At 40.6% G+C, this 18,685-nt stretch overlaps 1 protein-coding gene across 3 annotated transcripts; it reads right to left on the bottom strand.

The window, feature by feature from the left end:
- Positions 1-661: 661 nt before the first annotated feature.
- Positions 662-16,768, bottom strand: LOC144083722 (fibroblast growth factor 12-like). Of its 3 annotated transcripts, none has more exons than XM_077611755.1 (5): positions 16,460-16,768; positions 6,979-7,089; positions 5,923-6,026; positions 4,117-4,315; positions 662-2,163 (listed from the first exon to the last, which is right to left on the bottom strand). In XM_077611755.1, exons 1-5 carry the CDS (start codon positions 16,485-16,487, stop codon positions 1,973-1,975), a joined length of 633 nt encoding a protein of 210 aa, XP_077467881.1. In that variant the 5' UTR covers positions 16,488-16,768; the 3' UTR covers positions 662-1,972. The 3 variants fall into 3 exon arrangements, with proteins under 3 accessions (XP_077467881.1, XP_077467882.1, XP_077467880.1); XM_077611756.1 differs by lacking the exon at positions 16,460-16,768 and adding an exon at positions 15,687-16,306; XM_077611754.1 differs by lacking the exon at positions 16,460-16,768 and adding an exon at positions 7,593-8,771.
- Positions 16,769-18,685: the final 1,917 nt, after the last annotated feature.

Raw genomic sequence — 18,685 nt, 5'->3', positions numbered from 1 at the left:
GAGACACTAAATACATTTTGTTCTGCTGCCACACCCCAAAAAAGATCACCTTTTAAAGTTGTCATGTAAAAAAAAAAATGAATCCTGTAAATATGTGAAAACATGACACATTATGTAATATAAAGGATCACTACCTAATTAAAAAAATTGTATTATGTGAAAACTTATGTAAAAAAACTTTAACTATAATGTGAAAACTTGATCATTTTTGTGTCAAACAAATTGAAAATATTTTCATATTTTTATGACACGTTTTTGCATGATAGCACAGGTTGAGATAACAGATTTTACATGATAGGTTTTCAGTCGTGCATAATAATTAAAATCTTATTCATTAAACATTTTCACATATGAAAAACATATTTATCACTTGAAAGTGCTCTTATTTTGGAGGGTTTCAGCAATACGCTTGCCTACGAGTGAGAAAAGAAAAATTTAAACACAAAATAACCTTTTCTGTTAGCGCTTCATCCTTAATTTTCCTGCGTGAAAGGTGGAAGACATTATTGTAAAAATGATTTTCACTCACCACTCCTAAATCTTTACTGTAGCAGCAGAAGTTTCAAAATACACGAGGAGTGACTTCCTTCTTGGTACGCACATTGTAGCGCCCCCTTAAGACTTTACAGTGTCATGACAGGTGAAAAAAAAATGATATGGGTGACATGCAATTTGATTTAATACACTCGATATTCTTAAAATTTACCATTTGCCGACAAAAGTCATCCAATCTATTCCGGGGGCTGAATGGATTGGACGTCTATTGCCGTCAACACAATGGCTGAAACCTGATTGGAAGAGCCTAATGACATCATCAATGTTCTACCGCACGATTGGCTCCTACGCATTGTCTAATGCGACCTATTTGGATTCGAACCCAATCAAAAGCCGGCACACAATCACGATAAACAGAGCGAGCCGAGTCGCGTTACGCATGCGCACTTGCTCATCTGTGTGATTAACAGGCGCCCTCTAGTGGCCCGGCATGCAATGGCAGCATCGAGTCGCATTTAAAAAAATAAATAATGATAATAACAATAATCCTTCCCAGACGAGCGTGATTTTTGGCGGGTAAAATAGCAGTCTTAGGCCATGCCTACATTATTGGTTGCCATTGACGGCGATAGACGTCCAAGGTTAAAAATCTGGTGAAATTTAAGACGTTGTAAAAGCTCTTTAAGACACAAAAAATATTGAATGGCAGTTTCTGAGCAAATGTATTAATTGTAGCGGACCTAAAGAAAATCTGGATCGCAAAATGTAAATAAATAAATTAGTTGTTTCCTCTTTTTTTAAAATGAACATCAGTAAATATGAGGAAAAAAATCATATTTACTATAGCAATTCACTGCCATTGACTGGTTCAATCCGTTTTGAGAATAAAATATTAGCATGTTGTATTTTTTTTAATGTTGCTACTTTTGAGGAAAATGACGTGAAAATAGAAGACTATTTTTGAACTAAAATGCAAGAGTTATTTTAAAAATAAAGAATATTTACTATTAACTCATTCACTGCCGCCCTATTTAACTCAACGGCCAATTTCCTGTTCGCCTTTTCAAAATAAAAGCATGGCTAAAGGCTGCGGCGTGGCATCACAAAACGCTCAAGTGTGATCGACCACTAAAAAGTGCAAAAGTGTTGGTGACAGAAAATAAAAATAAAAGCAGGTATGACGCTTTGATCGAGGACGATGTTTCTACATGGCTTAAAGCTTGGAAGTTCTCAGCGAAAGAAACGCTTTGTCGTCACGGCGACGGACGGCGGAGAGGAGATGTGCTAGCCTCCCGGCTTTTTGCATAAAATGGAAATCGTCATCGCCGAAAAAGGAAAAAAAAATAAGTGGGAAGAAGATTCTTGCCCTTTTTGGGGGGTTGGCGTTTCCGTCGTCATGGCGTTGGTTGTCGGGTGCTGAACGGTGAGGTGGGGCGGGGCGTTGCGCGGGAGTTCCTCCGGCGGGGGGCGCCGCAGGCTACGAGCCCTCCCGCTCTGTGCAGTCTCCGTCGTCGTCATCGTCGTCCTCCCGTTGGCCGTTCTCGTGCCGGCCCTCCGCGGCCCTCTGGGGGCTCCCGGCCGGCTCCTCGCCGTTCATGGTGGGACTCCGCGAAGTCTGGAGGAGCTTCTCCTCCAGCTCGTGCAGCGACGGTTCTTTGTACATGCACACTGAAAACAAAATAAAAATAAACCAATCAATTACAGGTGTCAAAGTGGTGGCCCGGGGGCAAAATTTGGCCCACCGCATCATTTTGTGTGGCCCGAGAAAGTAAATCATGAGTGCTGACTTTCTGTTTTAGGATCAAATTCAAATGATTATAAATGTAAATTACATTTCCTGATTTTCCCCTTTTTAAAATCAATCATTGAAATTTTTAATCCAATTTTTATCTTGTGTTTTTAGTTTAAAAAGCATTTTGTAACATCTAAACATAAATATACAAATATTTTCCATTTTCCACTTTAAACAAATATTTCGTTTCCATTTGAAATTAAAAAAAAACATTTTCCATTACTAAGAAAAAAAAGCTCAAATAAACATTGTTTTAGATCTATAAAAACAGATTATTAGGGCTTTTGATCCAGTTCTTTTAATCCAATATAAAAAAAATAAAATAAAAAAAACCTAGATATTATATCTAAAAATGTCCGGCCCACATGAAATGGCATTGACGTTAATGTGGCCCGTGAACCAACGCGATTTTGACACCCTTGCAATAAATAAATGAAACAAAAAAAGAGCGAAAATGAACACCCTTTCTTTACCCTGAACTGCGTGTGTACAAGATAAAGGGGTGCGCAGTATAGTGCGCAAATGTATCTCCCTTCGTATGTTCAGGTCAAGGTCGAAGGAAGAATAAGATAAGGAAGTCGACAGGTATTTTTAAATGAGAGTCATGGGAGCCGGGACGGGGAAAGGGAGGGCTGAGCGACCATGGGAAAGCGGACACGGAGCTCCGGGCCCCCCCGCCCGAAAACGGATCCCCGGATCTCGGAAAGCGAACCCCCGACGACTTTGCTAAGTCAACGGCGTGGCTTTGGATTTGAAATAACTGGTTTAAAAATGCTTTTGAGAATCATCCTGCGAGCAGAACAACTGTGCTCTAATATGTCATTTTGCATGTTGGATAATTCATTAAAAAAAACAAATAATAATTCTTGAAGCGTTTATTATTGGAGGGCTTATGCCACGTGTCAAAGTAGCGGCCCGGGGGCCAAATCTGGCCCGCCGCATCATTTTGTGTGGCCCGGGAAAGTAAATCATGAGTGCCGACTTTCTGTTTTAAGATCAAATTAAAATGAAGAGTATAGATGTAGTATATTAAATTTCCTGATTTTCCCCCTTTTAAATGAATAATTGTAATTTTTAATCCATTTTTTTCTGTGTTTTTAGTTCAAAAATCATTTTGTAAAATCTAAAAATATATTAAAAAAGCTAAAATAAACATTGTTTTAGATCTATAAAAAACTGAATATTCAGGGCTTTTAATCCAGTTCTTTTAATTCATTTATTTTTTAAAAAATCTAAATATTATATCTAAAATGGTCCGGCCCACGTGAAATCAAGTTGACGTTAAAGCGGCCCGCGAACCAACCCGAGTTTGACACCCTTGGCTTATGCTATCGTTCTTGCCAAAATATCATGCCAATTAGCCAATAGCACGAGGCTAGCGCTAGTCACGAGTGGCTATTCGCTATGCTAGCAGATACAGTCAGAGTACTACTTAGTGTGGGTATATTTTGTTTTATGACATGCTTAGTTATAACATACCGTATAATATTTTTTCTTAGCAAAAAAATACAGATTTTAATGTGTGGGAGTAAGAATAGCTTAAAGGCGCATATAAAAATGTCAATAGTTCATCCAAATGCTGTAGCAAGCATAAAGCCTTGTTTGTTTTACATCTTTTAAGATTATTCTGCAGCACACCATCCAGTCTATTGATGGATAGATGAATCGATTAGAGCAGGCTTAAAAAGGCTTGGAAATATCGAGTCAGACAAGCGTCTGAGGCCTTTTGTCTAGTGTCTCCGTCCCATGAGGAGGTGCAGCATCCCATTTGTGTTAGCGCGGCTAAAATAGTTCAAGTTGTGGCGTATAAATGAGGTCAGTGAAGATACCTTCGATGGGTCTGGGAACAAAGTGAGAGCAGGGCTTGGTTTTTTTCACCCGGTTGCCCTTCATGATCACGCCGTCCTTGTTGAGGCCCAAGAACCAGGCCCGGCCCGACTCGTGCTGCCGGTACAGCGTGGACGAGTAGATGACGTAGTAGTTCTCGAACACCGACTCTTTGAACTTGCACTCAGCAGTGAAGATGTCCTAAAAAAAATAATAAACACCCGTACAGGATATTATTTTAAAAAAATCTTTCTCGTTTCTTCATTTTTTTACTTGAATGAAAAATAGGACTGTAAAAAAGAAGAGCATTTTTTTCCTTTCAATTACTAAATAAAAATTCTAAAAATAAAGAAAAAGGAGAACTTGACTTTTTATTGAAAAAAATATTGTTTTCAATTTTTTCCAGGAAATCTCAGAATATTTCTAAAGAAATAAAAGAGAATATCTCTTCATAAATATTTAACTTTTGATTTAAAAACTAAAATTTATAAGATTTTCATTGGCTTCCACAAATAGTTTTTCCTCTTTTAAATTAAAATCCAACAAAAATGAAAATATTTTTAAATTAAAGTGTGTAAATAATTAATCGCAATGACAGTGCCAATTATTTAATAATTTTGACAATGATTAGCTAAATATCAAAACTCTTAATAATAAATATTGATTTGTGGAGTCTTGAATTGCAATTACAAAGATATAATCACTTTAAAGTCCACATTTATAGTTAAAATATTAAACTCGGGGTAATATAACTGTAAAAATCATGAACTAATTTCTCAGTCAATTTAAAAAAACAAACAATCGACGAACAGGATAAAAGTGAAATAATAAATGTGCAAGTCGGCAGGGGGCGGAGCCTATTGAATATTTCAGATATTTGCAGCATATGCAAAAGGCAACACGACATGTCGGGCGCCACTCCGTCAGCAAAGAATGAAATTTTAAATTTTCATGCGAGCAGAAGTAGATGAATTATGCACAAGGCGGCATCATGAGCTCCGGCGAGAAAGAGCGCTTACACCGACAAAGTCTGATCCGCTTCAAATGCTAACCGTCGTCTCGCATTGTAGCTGCTACAAATTAGGTTTTTGATCGTCGATTCATTGCGGATTCTTTGGCTAATTAATGGAATCCTTCTTATTTACTGTTACATACCACTGCAGGCTTTGATGTTTAATCTGGAGGCAATAACGGGGCGCTAAGAAAAGATGGACCTCCTTTTCGTAAGTATATAAGAATGAAAAGAAGTCAGCTTTGCTTTTTTAAAATGTAAAAATCGAACATTTATTATTTTCCCTTTTTGTTTTCATTTAAAATTCATTTTTAATGAAAAAATGTCAATCAGAAATGGACAAGGACTATGGAATTTTTTTCCATTTTTATATCATAAAGAATGATAATAATAGAGCTTTCAAAAAATTTAAAAAAAATCAATGTCTTCCCCCTTTTAAAATGTGAAAATGTTCTTTTTAAAAATCATTTTCAAACTGTTTAAGAGCGACATAATTACTAAAAAAAAGGCATTGTTAAAAAGTGGATCTTGGAGGTGAAAATTGTGAATCAGGGGGCGGCATATACGCGAGAAATTGTAAAATTCAAAAAATTAAAGGCAATTTTAAGGGTGAGGCTTATATGCGGTAAATAATAGTACAAAGAGGCTTTTAAAAGTCCAAATGATATTGAATAGACACCATAAAACATTGTCCCTATTGCAATCTATCGTGAAACCTATTAACCGTGATAAATGAGGTATTACTGTGGACTCCATTTTTCCTTTTAATAAGACAAAATCAAAACGGCGTTCTTACCGACGTGTAGAGAAAGCCCTCAGCGTTCATGGCCACGTAGAGTCCGGCCTTGACGCCCTGCATGGCCACCACCCGCAATCCCACCGGGATCAGGTTGAAGAGAGCTGCACACCCGCACAAAAACGACAACAATAGCGACTTAAGAAAGACAGAACAAAACACGCCACTTCACTTTAGTCCAAAGACGACATCAATCGTTCGAACGTGAGGCGTCAAATCCATTTCGATTTCCATTGGTGAGCATTCTCGAGGCTTGGCGGAGGTCTACGTGAGCCCCGATGGTTGCGTAACGGCGCTTCGAGACACGGGGGGCGGGGAGCCAATCGGGAAGCGGGTCGGACAAAAGAACGCCGACGGTTTTTGGACGGACGCTGACGATTCTAATCGCCGTGGACGAGCTCGGAGATAAAAAGAGCGCGGCGTTGTGGGTGAGGAGGAGGAAGAGGAGGAGGAGGAGGAAGGAACCCGTGGTGTTAATCCTCTCAGGGAGAACTGGGAAACAAAAAAACCATAGAATCTCTCGCTCGCCTCTTCTTTCTGTATTTGTACCGCATCGCTTATGCAATTCTTGTTTAGGTATCTACTTTGGAGCTATTTTATCACTTATAAACGTCAATGGATGATACACATTCGGTCTAGGTCTAAATGAGTGGAGTTTTATTTTGGGGGTCGCACAGCACAAATAGGGAGAGAAAGAAAAATATATTTTAAGACGGTGGTTTTGCGCTTTGATTTCAGTTCAAACATTCATGAATTGTTGTAAACTCTTTGAAATCTGAGATGTTATTTTAAAGCACAGGTGTCAAAGTGGCGGCCCGGGGGCCAAAAATACAATTATTAATTTAAAAAGGGGAAAATCAGGAAATTTAATATCCATCTATACTCTTCATTTTAATTTGATCCTAAAACAGAAAGTCGACACTCATGATTTACTTTCCCGGGCCGCACAAAATGATGTGGCGGGCCAGATTTGGCCCCCAGGCCGCCACTTTGACACCTGTGTGCTAAGGTATGGTGCTACATTTTGGTCAGTTTTGCAGTTTTGAGTAGGCTCACTGTTGTCGCTGTTCTCGTCCTTGTTCCCGCTGATGGTTCCATCGGGTTGCATCTGCAGGAAGAAGCCCTGCTCGCTGAAGAGACGCGTCACAATGCCCTTCAGTTGTGGCTCTGTAACCCAAAAAAAAAAAAAAACAAGAACACGTACAGTTTGAGTGAGTGCTGCTGTACCAACGGCACCCATCTGTCCACTCTAAACACTCTTAGTGCATTCATAATTCAAGCCCAGGCTTATATTTGACATTAACGCCACCAACGACACGCGCGGCGGCCATGTCAATTCTACTGTGTTGACACTTAAATAAATAATAATAATGGAGACATTGTCCCTAAATAAGCAAACCAGAGAACTGATAAGTCATCACAACAAAAAAACATTGAATTCCAGATGTTTGAAATGGCGTCCCGCCCCTTTAAGAAGCATTTTAGAGCATCACCGTGGAAACACGAGGCTCATAAATGTGTAAGGTGAAATTTGTCACGTTTCTTCAGAGGCAAACGTGATCTCAAAAATCAAGTTTTCTGACTGACTTGGATTCGTTGGAGAGCGTCAAATGCCACTCTGAACTGGGAGGGACGGCAGCGCATCATCTGGACAGGTCAGTCAACCCTACCTGGTTTCCGGCGGACCGGTTTCTTCTTGCCGCTGCTGCAAAATCGGACTTTGCTAAAGACGCTAAAAATCTGTCTCAAAGATTTGGAGTCCTTGGTGGGACTGGAGCGCCTTTTGTTGGTGGTCACCTTCTCGCTGTTGCACTCGCGGGCCTGCCGCTTTTGGCGGATGAGGGAACTGGCGATGGCCGCCGCCATGACCTCTGCCGGCCACCGGGGCGGATTTTTTTTTAGTCTAGGACCGGCTTCATGCTCAAGAGTCCGAGAGTGTCAACCGCTGTCGCGTCCTGGCGTGGAGCAGAAGGACCGGCTGCACTTGGAAGTTGTTTTTTCATTTCCTGGCGACGTTTCGGCTGATTGGTGGAAAAGTTGGAATGGAGATGTTTCTGGGACCGCTTCTGATGTCCAACTTTCCTTAGTAGGCGACTTCTTCGAGCCGCAAAACCATTCAGTGTGTAGTCAAAAAGTCTGTGAACATTTGGTCTAAAAACCAAGATGACGCAAAAAGATCTGGAGAAGGTTCCTCCGCATCTGAAGGATCTTCGATGATATCTGCTCCTTTGCCATCAAGTCCATTTCCAGCTGCTTTTCCGTTAGCTTTCAGACACAAATTGCCTTAAAAGATCATCTATAAAAAATGCTCTTTTCCAGACTCGACTTTAAATCCAGGTCCATTGTTTTTCCTTGAATGACACATCAGAATAACGTTGACGACTCTTTCCATCAAGCGTTTGAAGACAACGTTTAAAAGTTGTGTCCAACCATGAAAGCGCAAAAAAAAAAATCTAGTTCACCTCCATTACATGATCATGTAATCACAAACTGGAGTTGCATGGAAAAAAATTTAAAAAATCTTTCCTTCATCCATGTTCAGCTCCACCGCGGTCACGATGCATCCTGGGTATTGTCTCTTCGGCGCAAAAAAGCTCCACCACCGAAAAACATACCTCCGCTTTGGCTTTCTTTATCAATATTCATAAGGACGGCAGCAGCGAGGGGGTCTGCATGCCCGGCAGGAGATTCTTCTGCGGCTTCAACTTCACACAATGCGGCAACGGAGGGGGAAGTTGACCGGGGAAAAAGACGGACCATCCAAAAAAAACGTCAATGTGGACCACCGACCGGTCGCTCGATGGGGCTTTGTCTTGGTTGGGCGCTGAAGTGCGGTGGGATTCTGAGGGGCGAGAAAGAAGGGCGAGAGAGAGAGAGAAAAGGAGAGAGAGAGAGGGAGAGAGAGGAGGGAGGTGTTGGTTTGGAAGAAGCTCCTAAAAATAGTCAGCCTGATGTTTCATGTGGCTCCCACATCGCAACGTTCTGCTCCGTCGACAAACGCCGACTTGGAGTGGACACACCAGAAAAAAAAATCCCAATTGAAAGGAATCCATTCCACTCCGATGCCCGTTGAGTGTTTGTCGCAAACTAAGCGGATGAAGGAGAAGCGTATTTGTTCTCCTCAAAGGTTGCCGATGCATCTCCGCCAAACTCCGCAGAGCACTTTGAAAAAATCTTCAAGCGAGAAGTCAAGAGGCTTTGAGTTGGATTTCTTTCGGGGTTGGATTCTGCATATAAACTTTGTACTGACGTCAAAAGGCATCAAAGCTATTTTAACGTTGAATCGTCTTATTTTAACGGCAAATCTGGCGATAGCAGTCGTTTTCTTGAGGTTGACGGGCTTCAGGAGGCTTGAAAAGTGGATCTCTTTGCCAAAATTAGGACGGTCATTTCAATGTTTTCCTCCTTGAAATGAGAAAAGTCGCATATGTCGTTGATAACAATGAAAAATGAATGCAGTTGTGCTTGTGACTTTTTTCTTCTGTCGTCACGTTGCCTTCCCCGTAGTGTTTTTTCTTCTTCTCCAAAACTAGTCAATACTTGAGCTGCTATAATAAATCTTTCCAGCTCAGAAGTAGCGCCCGAGACCCCCCCTGGGATTGGACGTAGAGAACAGCGTTACACAAGCAGACGCGGCTTTTAAGATCCAAATGTTTGCTCGCCGAACACTCGGCTGTTCACTGAATATTTCAGCGAGCGCCACCAACACTTTGATGCTATTAAAAACTAATCCACCACGTCCAATCAGCTTGCCCGGGGCGCACACACGCAGGCCACGGCGACAACCACATACACGCATAAAGCAGAATCTCATCTTTAAGAAGGAAAAGAAAACAGGTCACCTCTTTCAATTACATATTGTGTACCCGCCCACTGGGATTGCTTCTTCAAGTATGTTACGGCATTTACGGCATTTTCGCTTTTACCCTAAATATCGAAAGAAGCTAGCAAAACAACTGGCGAGCTAAATAATGTGAGTCAAAATACTTCACACTTTAACTAGAAGCTCATAGTTTGAAAGCCTTGGAAATAATAGCTAATAGCAAATACGTTTTAAATTGGGCTTGGAAAAACTGCTATAAGAACTGTTTCAAAAATTAGTCTTTTAACTCATGTTGAATGTTTTTTGGGGGAAAAACTAAATTGATTGGAATACAGCTGTTGCTCAACGAAGACTAAAAATCGAGACGTCAGGCGGGGCTTTTCCAAAATGGTGATTGGCCAGAAAAGTGAGATTGGTGCACCGCTAGCTTAATTTCAACTTGGAGCATGTGCTGCATCATCACACACTCCTGCAGGTATGTTTCCTAATCAATACACAAAGTGCCAACATCAGGGGGCAAAATAAAGTCGAAGGCCGAAGCCGAAACCTCACACACGCCAATAATCGATAAGGCAAGATGAAGTCAGCTTGATAATGACGTAGTAATCAAAATGTTAGTTATTGGCACTGAAACACAAGTATTAAGTATGTCTATCACTATCAGTGGCAGACAAAGGGTTAAATACAAAATTCAGAGTATTATTGGGGGTCATAGGCTGACTATATTGCTGTCATTTTCATTTTAATCCTTTGGTTTTATTAATTTGTGATTGTATTTCTTCATTAAACATGTTAAAGGAATGATTATAATAATATTTTTAAAAATCAAATTAAAATCGACATTCATATTTGGAGCCCTCGCATTTTTCGTCATGTATACTAAAATTGTACATACATGTTAATATTTTGGCTGCTTCTATATGGGGTTAATTTAGCTTTTTTGAATTACCTACTCACTTGCGCCAGATAAGAGTTACAGCAGACTGGGGAAATGTCGCCATCTGCTGGAGGCAAGAAGGATTGCAGGTAAAAAGGTTCACTGCCATTAAGGTTGGGTGAGAGAGTTAGATAGACTGTCAGTTGAGAGGGACAGGATTGGGCGCCGTGAAAGGCAACCTTAAATTGAGCAAGTTAGTTATTACACACGCAAAGTGAACAGCACCGTATGAAAGTAGATCCTAAGTTTGAGTGGGTCTTTTAAATATTTAATGCCAAATCCTTAATTGAGGACGCTGTGCTACTGCAACATTTATGAATGTGAAAACAACAAGAAGCAGCAGTGAGTGGTCTCAGTTTGCTCACGTTTCGCCGCATCGCTTTGTCATAGTCATTAAAATTCACATCAACTTATATAAGAATAGAAAAGGTAGCGGTGTGGATTTCACATATCACAATGTTTACGCTGCTGGAGGGTGTCAGAAAAGGAACATCTAAATAGAAAAAAAATACATAAATAAATAAGTACAGCCACTGATTTATTTCTTATCCTCACATACGAATGACTAATATTACTGAGGCATACTACGGAGTTTAAACTGAATGACATTACATTTCCCCAGATGGCTACGCTAGCAAAAATGTGTCAAAAAAGCATTTTCTCCCTTATCTGACATGAAATTGATTTTTTTTCCCTTTTAATTCTATTTTTTGTTGTTGTGAGGACAGAAAATTAGTGGGAATTCTTGGGAGGGATTTTTGTCACGAGCGAGAGACGAACGCCGACGCAACTGACGGCGACTGACGGTGACGGACGCCACCCGGGTGACAACTCACCCGGCTGGCGGCGCTCTTTGACAACGTCGCCGTCATCCGGGCGCACCTCCTGGCTGGATTTCTCGCAGAGACCGCAATACGGACCCATGAGGTCCCTCGAACGATCGGTCGCAGGGCCAAATGTGAGCGTGGGCGATTGGCGTGGAGCGTGACGAGTCGCGCTTTAGCCCGTATGTTGAAGTAACACCTCTCAGCTGTTTTCACCGCATCGCTTTTAGCCGCCAACGGCGCCGAGGCGCTGAGATGTGGCGGGTGATAAATGAGCAAGCGGACCGCCGACATTTCTGACCCCCGACCGCGACTTGAGGGGATGACTTTGAGGTGGTCTTAGCGCGTGGCTATTTTGGAGTTGAACTGAAATGAAGATCTCCGGATTGGTCTCCGCAAGAGTGTGATCTGCGTCGAGGTTGGAGAACGAACGGGACGTGTCAGTAAGAGGAGACAAGTTATTTTGGGACGGGAAGGGGACTATTTATATCGGGACTATTCCGCAAACACTGCTAGGGGGCGCTGTTGTTCATGCAGTAGTCAAACTCTGACATCATCTGTGGAATTGCTGCAGATTAATTCATGAGTTTTATTGATTTGGACTAGCTGACAAGCTAGGTTGAGCTATTTTTAAGAGTTTTTCCTTTTTATTTACTGAATATGGGTATATGTATTTAGAGTAGACAAAAATATTTATACAGAATATGCAGAATTATGCAGAAAAAAAATAGAGTGGAAAAAAAGGTTCTGGTTTCTGTTGTTCTCAAAAAATTCCAACGATAGCTGCGACCTATCCCAATCAAGCAATTTAAAAAATTGTGAAAAATAAAACTATATATACATTAGCGCAAGGGTGTCAGACTCGGTCAGGTTGGTTCGCGGGCCGCATTAACGTCAACTCGATTTTATGTGGGCCGGACCATTTTAGATATAATATTTAGATTTTTTTTAATAAATGGATTAAAAGAACTGGATTAAAAGCCCTGAATATTCAGTTTTTTATAGATCTAAAACAATGTTTATTATAGCTTTTTTATATATATTTTTAGAGTTCACAAAATGATTTTTGAACGAAAAACACCGAAAAAAATGATTAAAAAATTACAATTATTAATTTAAAAGGGGGGGGGGGAATCAGGAAATTTAATATACATCTATATTCTTCATTTTAATTTGATCCTAAAACAGAAAGTCGGCACTCATAATTTACTTTCTCGGACCGCACAAAATGATGCTGCGGGCCAGATTTGGCCCCCAGGCCGCCACTTTGACACCTGTGCATTGGCGGTTTCACAAAAATGACTTCTCAATTTACTAAATTTTTGTGGGGAAAGGGAAGTCAATTAGCAACATTCTAAAGCAGATTGGACCAAAAAAAGACTTACATGCCATTTGCTACCTTTTGATTTAGGCAAATTAGCCTTATTTATAGAAACTTTCCCTGATCCTCAAAATTTCAATCTAAAATCTTCCAAAACAGACAGATCAAAAAATCAAATTTCAAAATCAAGACGCCACTGCACTTTCCATTAAAAACACTCTATGAAGATTAATCTCCATCTTAAATCAATCACTTCAAATTGACACTGCATTTCGAAAAAAGCTTCCTTAATCAGGAAGCGACGCGTTGCAGCTGCGATTCCATTAATGCAGTACCAACCCCCCACGACATAGTCTCGTGACATTAAACCCTATAACACGGCCACGTGTCTCACGACGCAACGTCGCTCATTTCCGTTAGCCCTCGCCGGTTTCCGCGGCGATAGCATTTAGCGTTAAAAGGGCCTTACGGTCAGGCCGGCGTGGGTTAAGTTCCCGACATGCCTGTAAAAGCATTTGCGCGAGGCCTCGCGGTCACGTCGTCCTTGCACTTGAGCGCTGATGATCCATGGCGGCGCAGTAATATATTTTAAACTTAATGGGACTTTTTAATCGATGGAGAACACTCAACGGCTGTTAGATTCTCCTCTGGCTTCTAGCACATAACCTGACCTCTCCCTAGAACGGAAGCCAATGCAGCAGAGATTGTCCAACTCCAAAATGTTCCTATTAAAATGTATTTATTTTGCTAGGAGTAATTGGTATTTGTCATTACCTGCACTATTTATGAAGGATTTATTGTAGGTTTTTAGGATATGGAACAAAGGAATCAAATGATCATGTATTCTTATGGGAAAAATTCTCCCTCTACATACAAATCAGGTTCAGGAATTAAATTTGTAAGTAGAGGTATTACATTATAGAGAAGGAAATAGATTGGAAGTTAATTCCAGCGCAATAAAAGAGGTTAATTGATTTTTGTGGATTGGTTGATTGATGTTAGTTGGAATGATTGGAAGGGATTGGAAAGTGACTGACATTAATTCGAAGCAGTATTCAAGTGGAGGACTACTTCATTAAAGTACATGTACTGAACGAAACTCAATTTTTGAATAGCAAAAATACTGTAAAGGGATTTACTATGAGAAGTATCACTAGCAAGCACGAAGGCCACAAAAAGTGAGCCATTTTAATGGTGACGGACAGATACAAAGTCATTAGAAGCTCATTAAGGGCATTATTTCGATAATCTGTCAGTCGTGTTGGCAAAGTGCATTTGGCACTGACAAACTACAATCTGGTAAGAAGTTTAGCAAGTGACAATCACGGGCGCACTTTAAAAGATCTCGTGGGGAAATCCCACAACATCACAGATTTTTTACATGATTTTTTTACGTCCCTGAAACATGATCATTTGCTGCCAGCCATTCTCCTTTAAATGGATTTTCTGGCTATCGCTGTCAATCAGATTTCGGATCTTTCAAAACAACAAAAAATGATGTTTGTCCATATTGTCGACTCTCTAATCATTTCACATTGCTTTTTATGTGGCATTTTTTTTACTGTTTATTTTTATACAATGACATCTACAATTATAGCATATTAGCACTAAGCTAAGAAACGCTAAAGAAATGCCAACTATTTTGAATTTCAATCCACGAAATACATAGTTTTCTTTGTTATTTGTTGTATATTTAGCTTTACAATCCACCTCACTTAAAAATAGCACTGTCACCCTTTTATTTGCTTTAAGTATTCATTTCTTTCTTGAAATTGAATTGCCATGATAATTTAATATAACCATAGCATGAGTTTAAGAAATATTTCAAAAACTGCGATATAGCTCAATCACATATTACAGTATCTCTTATACAAGACAAATTCTTCCCACTTGGGTTTAGGCTGGAAACTAATTTCCAGCTGCATTTGAGGCGGTTCCGGTTCCGTTACATCGTGTTTAGTTGTCTCGACAGAAAGCGAACAAGAAAAACACACTCGTCCTCTGGCATGAAGTCTCTCGGGTTACTGGCAACGGGTCACAACAATACATAACGGTGTCGAGCTCATACCGCAATCAATACACACACATACACACACATTGATGTCTGTTGTAAAGAAAAACACTAGCACGAGAATGGCGTCTCATTTTCTACATTCTGAGGAAACCTACTTTACATTTATGCTCCTTTACGCATTCACAGTCGGATGGAGACGTCGGCTTGCCCCCCCTCGAGGAAAAAGGAAGTGAAGGAAGGCTGTGCTCGTGTCAGCGAAACACTCGAAATGTAAAAAGTGCGAATGACTCAGCAGTGTGTTCTTTGTGATAGCATTCCGGCAACTAAGTGCTTTCTTATTGCACATCATGTCGACTCAAGTGGAATCCCGGTAAAAGGAAAACATGATATTGGATCGTCGGTACGCTTATTACAGATTTGTTTAATAGCTCACAAGATGTCCATGCTTACTAGCAATGTGTATTAGTACTGGAAAGACTGAAATAGCTTGCCCAAGAGATTTTAGAGCATTTTTTGGCAGCGCAATCGTTTTCATATCTATTTCTGTGCTCTAGTAGGCTATTGAAAATACGTCATATTTAAGGGCTTGGTGGTGTGGTTCAAATGATACTTTTTGTTTAAGGTTTTTTTTGCACTAGGCTACTGTTTAAAACATTGAGGTGTACTGGTTAGCTTGCACTTTGTTTAAATGTTCCTTCTATATCATTTCAAGCTGTTTTGATTATTGTTTGCACTTTACTAGTACTGCAAATAATTCTGCTCAATAAATTAGAAATTTTTACATCATAAACAACTTTCAAGGCCCAGAATCAACAATTGTATCGCAGAATTAGGATTGTTCTTACCTTTTTCAGGAGCAGGACGAACATGATAGCATACACAGTTCTTCAAATGATACTTCTACGGCTTCCATTTTAGGCCTTGTCTGAATTGAACTTTGTCAAATTCAAGAATTTACACTAACTAACCAGACTGTATACATTTTATATCTGTTTACAAGCATTTTTCAACACTTTCTGTCTGCCTCAGCGCCCAATGAATCTGTCCGTGTGCCTGTCTGTTTGTCCCTTGTTACTCTCCCCTCTTTTAGTCGCCATTTAAATACTCATTAGTATCCCCTTAACCTCCTGTTGTCTCCCTGTGTGACAAACTTCGACGAAGTTCCCGTTTTTGCTAGCTTTCCCTGCCTTGCTCCCTTTATTTACAACCCATGTCTCAACTAAAATGGTTGCGTCTCATTCGGTATTACTTGCTTTACTTCTTCTACTTGACAATTGTTCTCTTTAATAGCCCATTTTGTGCCTTTGGCTGTCTTTCTCCCCCCTCGGCCCACCTGTCAATCGCCTTTTCGACGCATTAACGTTTTGTTTTCTTTTTGGGTTACTGCTGGAAAAAGCCAGCACACGCAGACTGAGTGCACTCCATCCCATAATAACCACACCTAGGGTACCGGGGAGCTGCATTGAGGATACCGCAGTACAGTCCACTTCTACCCAACATGCATCACTCCCTCCTCCCTGCCGTCGCGGTGGTCCCCACCCTCCGTTCCCCAACTTCCCCGGCCGACATCCCGCACATTAAAACTTGCGGCCATTTCCCTATTTCACCCCGTTCCTACCTGCAGGTGTCTTCTCTTTGCCCTCCATGTCGACTCGGCTCGGTTCGGCAGCTCAGTCCGACGTTTATCCACTCGTCGTCGCCTTTTTCTCTGACTCGGAAGGGCGAGTCGACACGCGTTTGCCGGCGGGGAGGGGGGGAAGCCTGCGTCGATGTAGCCGGCCGACAATGTCCACCGGTCCGGAGGGGAAGCTAGCTAGCCGAAATGGGGGTGAAAGAGTGGGAAAATCAGCGGAGAGGCGGCGGATGAAAGGGCTTGTTTTCCCGCCGAGGCTATTACGTTCACCTGCGCCTCTCTCTCTCTCCCCCCTCCCTCACTTTCTATCCTCCTCCCCTCACCCCCCCCCTTTTTTTTATTTTTTCGTCATCCAATTTCTCCTTTTTTAGTCTGCGGCTATTTTTAAAAATAACGATTTAGAATAGAAATAGTCATATAACCACTTTGCACTACATTAAACAGATGTGAACTCATGAACTGCGATTGGCAGTATGTTAGAAATCCAATCCATTTCAACAGGGAGGGGTGGCATGGAGTGATCACGTTTGGCTGCCATTGACGGTGGTAGACGTCTAATCCGTTTTGACTGGGATGGCAGGCAGCCACGAAGAACATATTTTACAATATACTATGTTCAATGCTGCCAACCCTCCCCAGTAAAAATGAATGGGACGTCTATAGCTGTCAATGGCAGCCAATGAATAAATTATGAACACAATTTCCGTTAAAGTCTATAAAAAGAAAACAGAAACATTTACACTAAAGCGCTTTTAACTCGTTCGATCGGACTGGCTGTTTGTCTCTTATGTATCCCTTGCGATTGGCTAGCGACCGGTCAAGGGTGTAGTCCAGGGGTGTCAGACTCGGGTTGATTCGTGGGCCGCTTTAACGTCAACTTGATTTCAAGTGGGCCGGACCATTTTAGATATAATATTTAGATTTGTTTTTTTATAAATGGATTAAAAGAACTGGATAAAAATACCTGAATATTCAGTGTTTTATAGATCTAAAACAATGTTTATTTTAGCTTTTTTATATATTTTTAGATTTTACAAAATGATTGATGATAAAAACACAGAAAAAAATGATTTAAAAAAAATGACAATTATTGATTTAAAAGGGGGAAAATCAGGAAATTTAATATACATCTATATTCTTCATTTTAATTTGATCCTAAAACAGAAAGTCGGCACTCATGATTGACTTTCCCGGGCCACACAAAATGATGCGGTGGGCCAGATTTGGCCCCCGGGCCGCCACTTTGACACATTTGGTGTCAGTCAGCCTTTCGGCCAAAGTCAGGCAAGTTAGGATCCAGCACCCCACGGCCCTGACAAGGATATGCGGTGTTTACAATGAACAAATAAATACAATATAGTATTTATATAGTATCCAATTCCTTTAAATGGCTGTCAATACCGATATTTCAGTTCCATCGACAGCACTAAACGTCAAATAATCGGCGTCAAACCTCGCCGTTCATACGAATTGGACATTAATCGCTGTCAATGGCAGCAAAAAAAATTGAAATGAGAATTCCTAACTAAAATGGCTATAAGGCTTCATCAAAAATTTGAGAAATAAAAGAATGACTTCAAATCCATGTTAAGAAGAACATCCTCCCTTTGACACGCAACCCCGTTCTCCGATTTATAAACGGCATCAAACTAAAGTTTAATGAACAGATGGGAAAGAGCTAGTAAAAAAAGAGGCTTGACAAATGAACCAATCCTTGTTAAAAGACTTTATAGTGGCTCTACTGTACAGTGAAGAAGAGGATGAGGAGTGAGAGCGTCGCCCCGGAGTGGAAATTTGCATAAAGAAATCCACGGCAAAGCAATAACACGACAAATCACTTTCAATCGATCAGGTGAATGACATTGATACAATTGTGTGTGTCAGGGTGTGTAAGGGAGTGGCACTTGTGTAGTTAGCCATGTGGAGGAGGAGCATACGTACATTGCGTGCTTGTGGTTTTCACTAATTGCACTTGAGGATGCAGGAATGGGACTTACGAGAATGGACATTTTATGGAGCTTCTTCTATTTTTAGTTTTGCAACACAAACAAAAAGGGTACAAAGGTTTGCAAGAAGTGAAATGACTACAAATCCCATGATGCTTTGAGAAATATACAGCCTGGATCATCACAAATCCCATTCAATTTCTCCAGCCAGTTTAAGAGTGGGCAAACTATTTGTGTTAATTTTAAGATTATACTTTTTTTTCAA

Source organism: Stigmatopora argus, chromosome 10 (genome assembly GCF_051989625.1).
Source record: "Stigmatopora argus isolate UIUO_Sarg chromosome 10, RoL_Sarg_1.0, whole genome shotgun sequence".
Lineage (NCBI taxonomy): Eukaryota > Metazoa > Chordata > Actinopteri > Syngnathiformes > Syngnathidae > Stigmatopora > Stigmatopora argus.
The sequence above is the reverse complement of the archived record's forward strand: the minus strand, read 5'-3'. Positions and strand labels throughout refer to the sequence as shown.

Coding starts and splice junctions, on each gene's coding strand:
- LOC144083722 (XM_077611754.1), bottom strand. CDS start 7,788: ATGGCGGCGGCCATCGCCAGTTCCCTCATCCGCCAAAAGCGGCAGGCC. Junction 7,090..7,592: donor ACCGGTCCGCCGGAAACCAG/GTAGGGTTGACT, acceptor TTTGGGTTACAG/AGCCACAACTGAAGGGCATT. Junction 4,316..5,922: donor AGGGCTTTCTCTACACGTCG/GTAAGAACGCCG, acceptor TATTTTTTTTAG/GACATCTTCACTGCTGAGTG.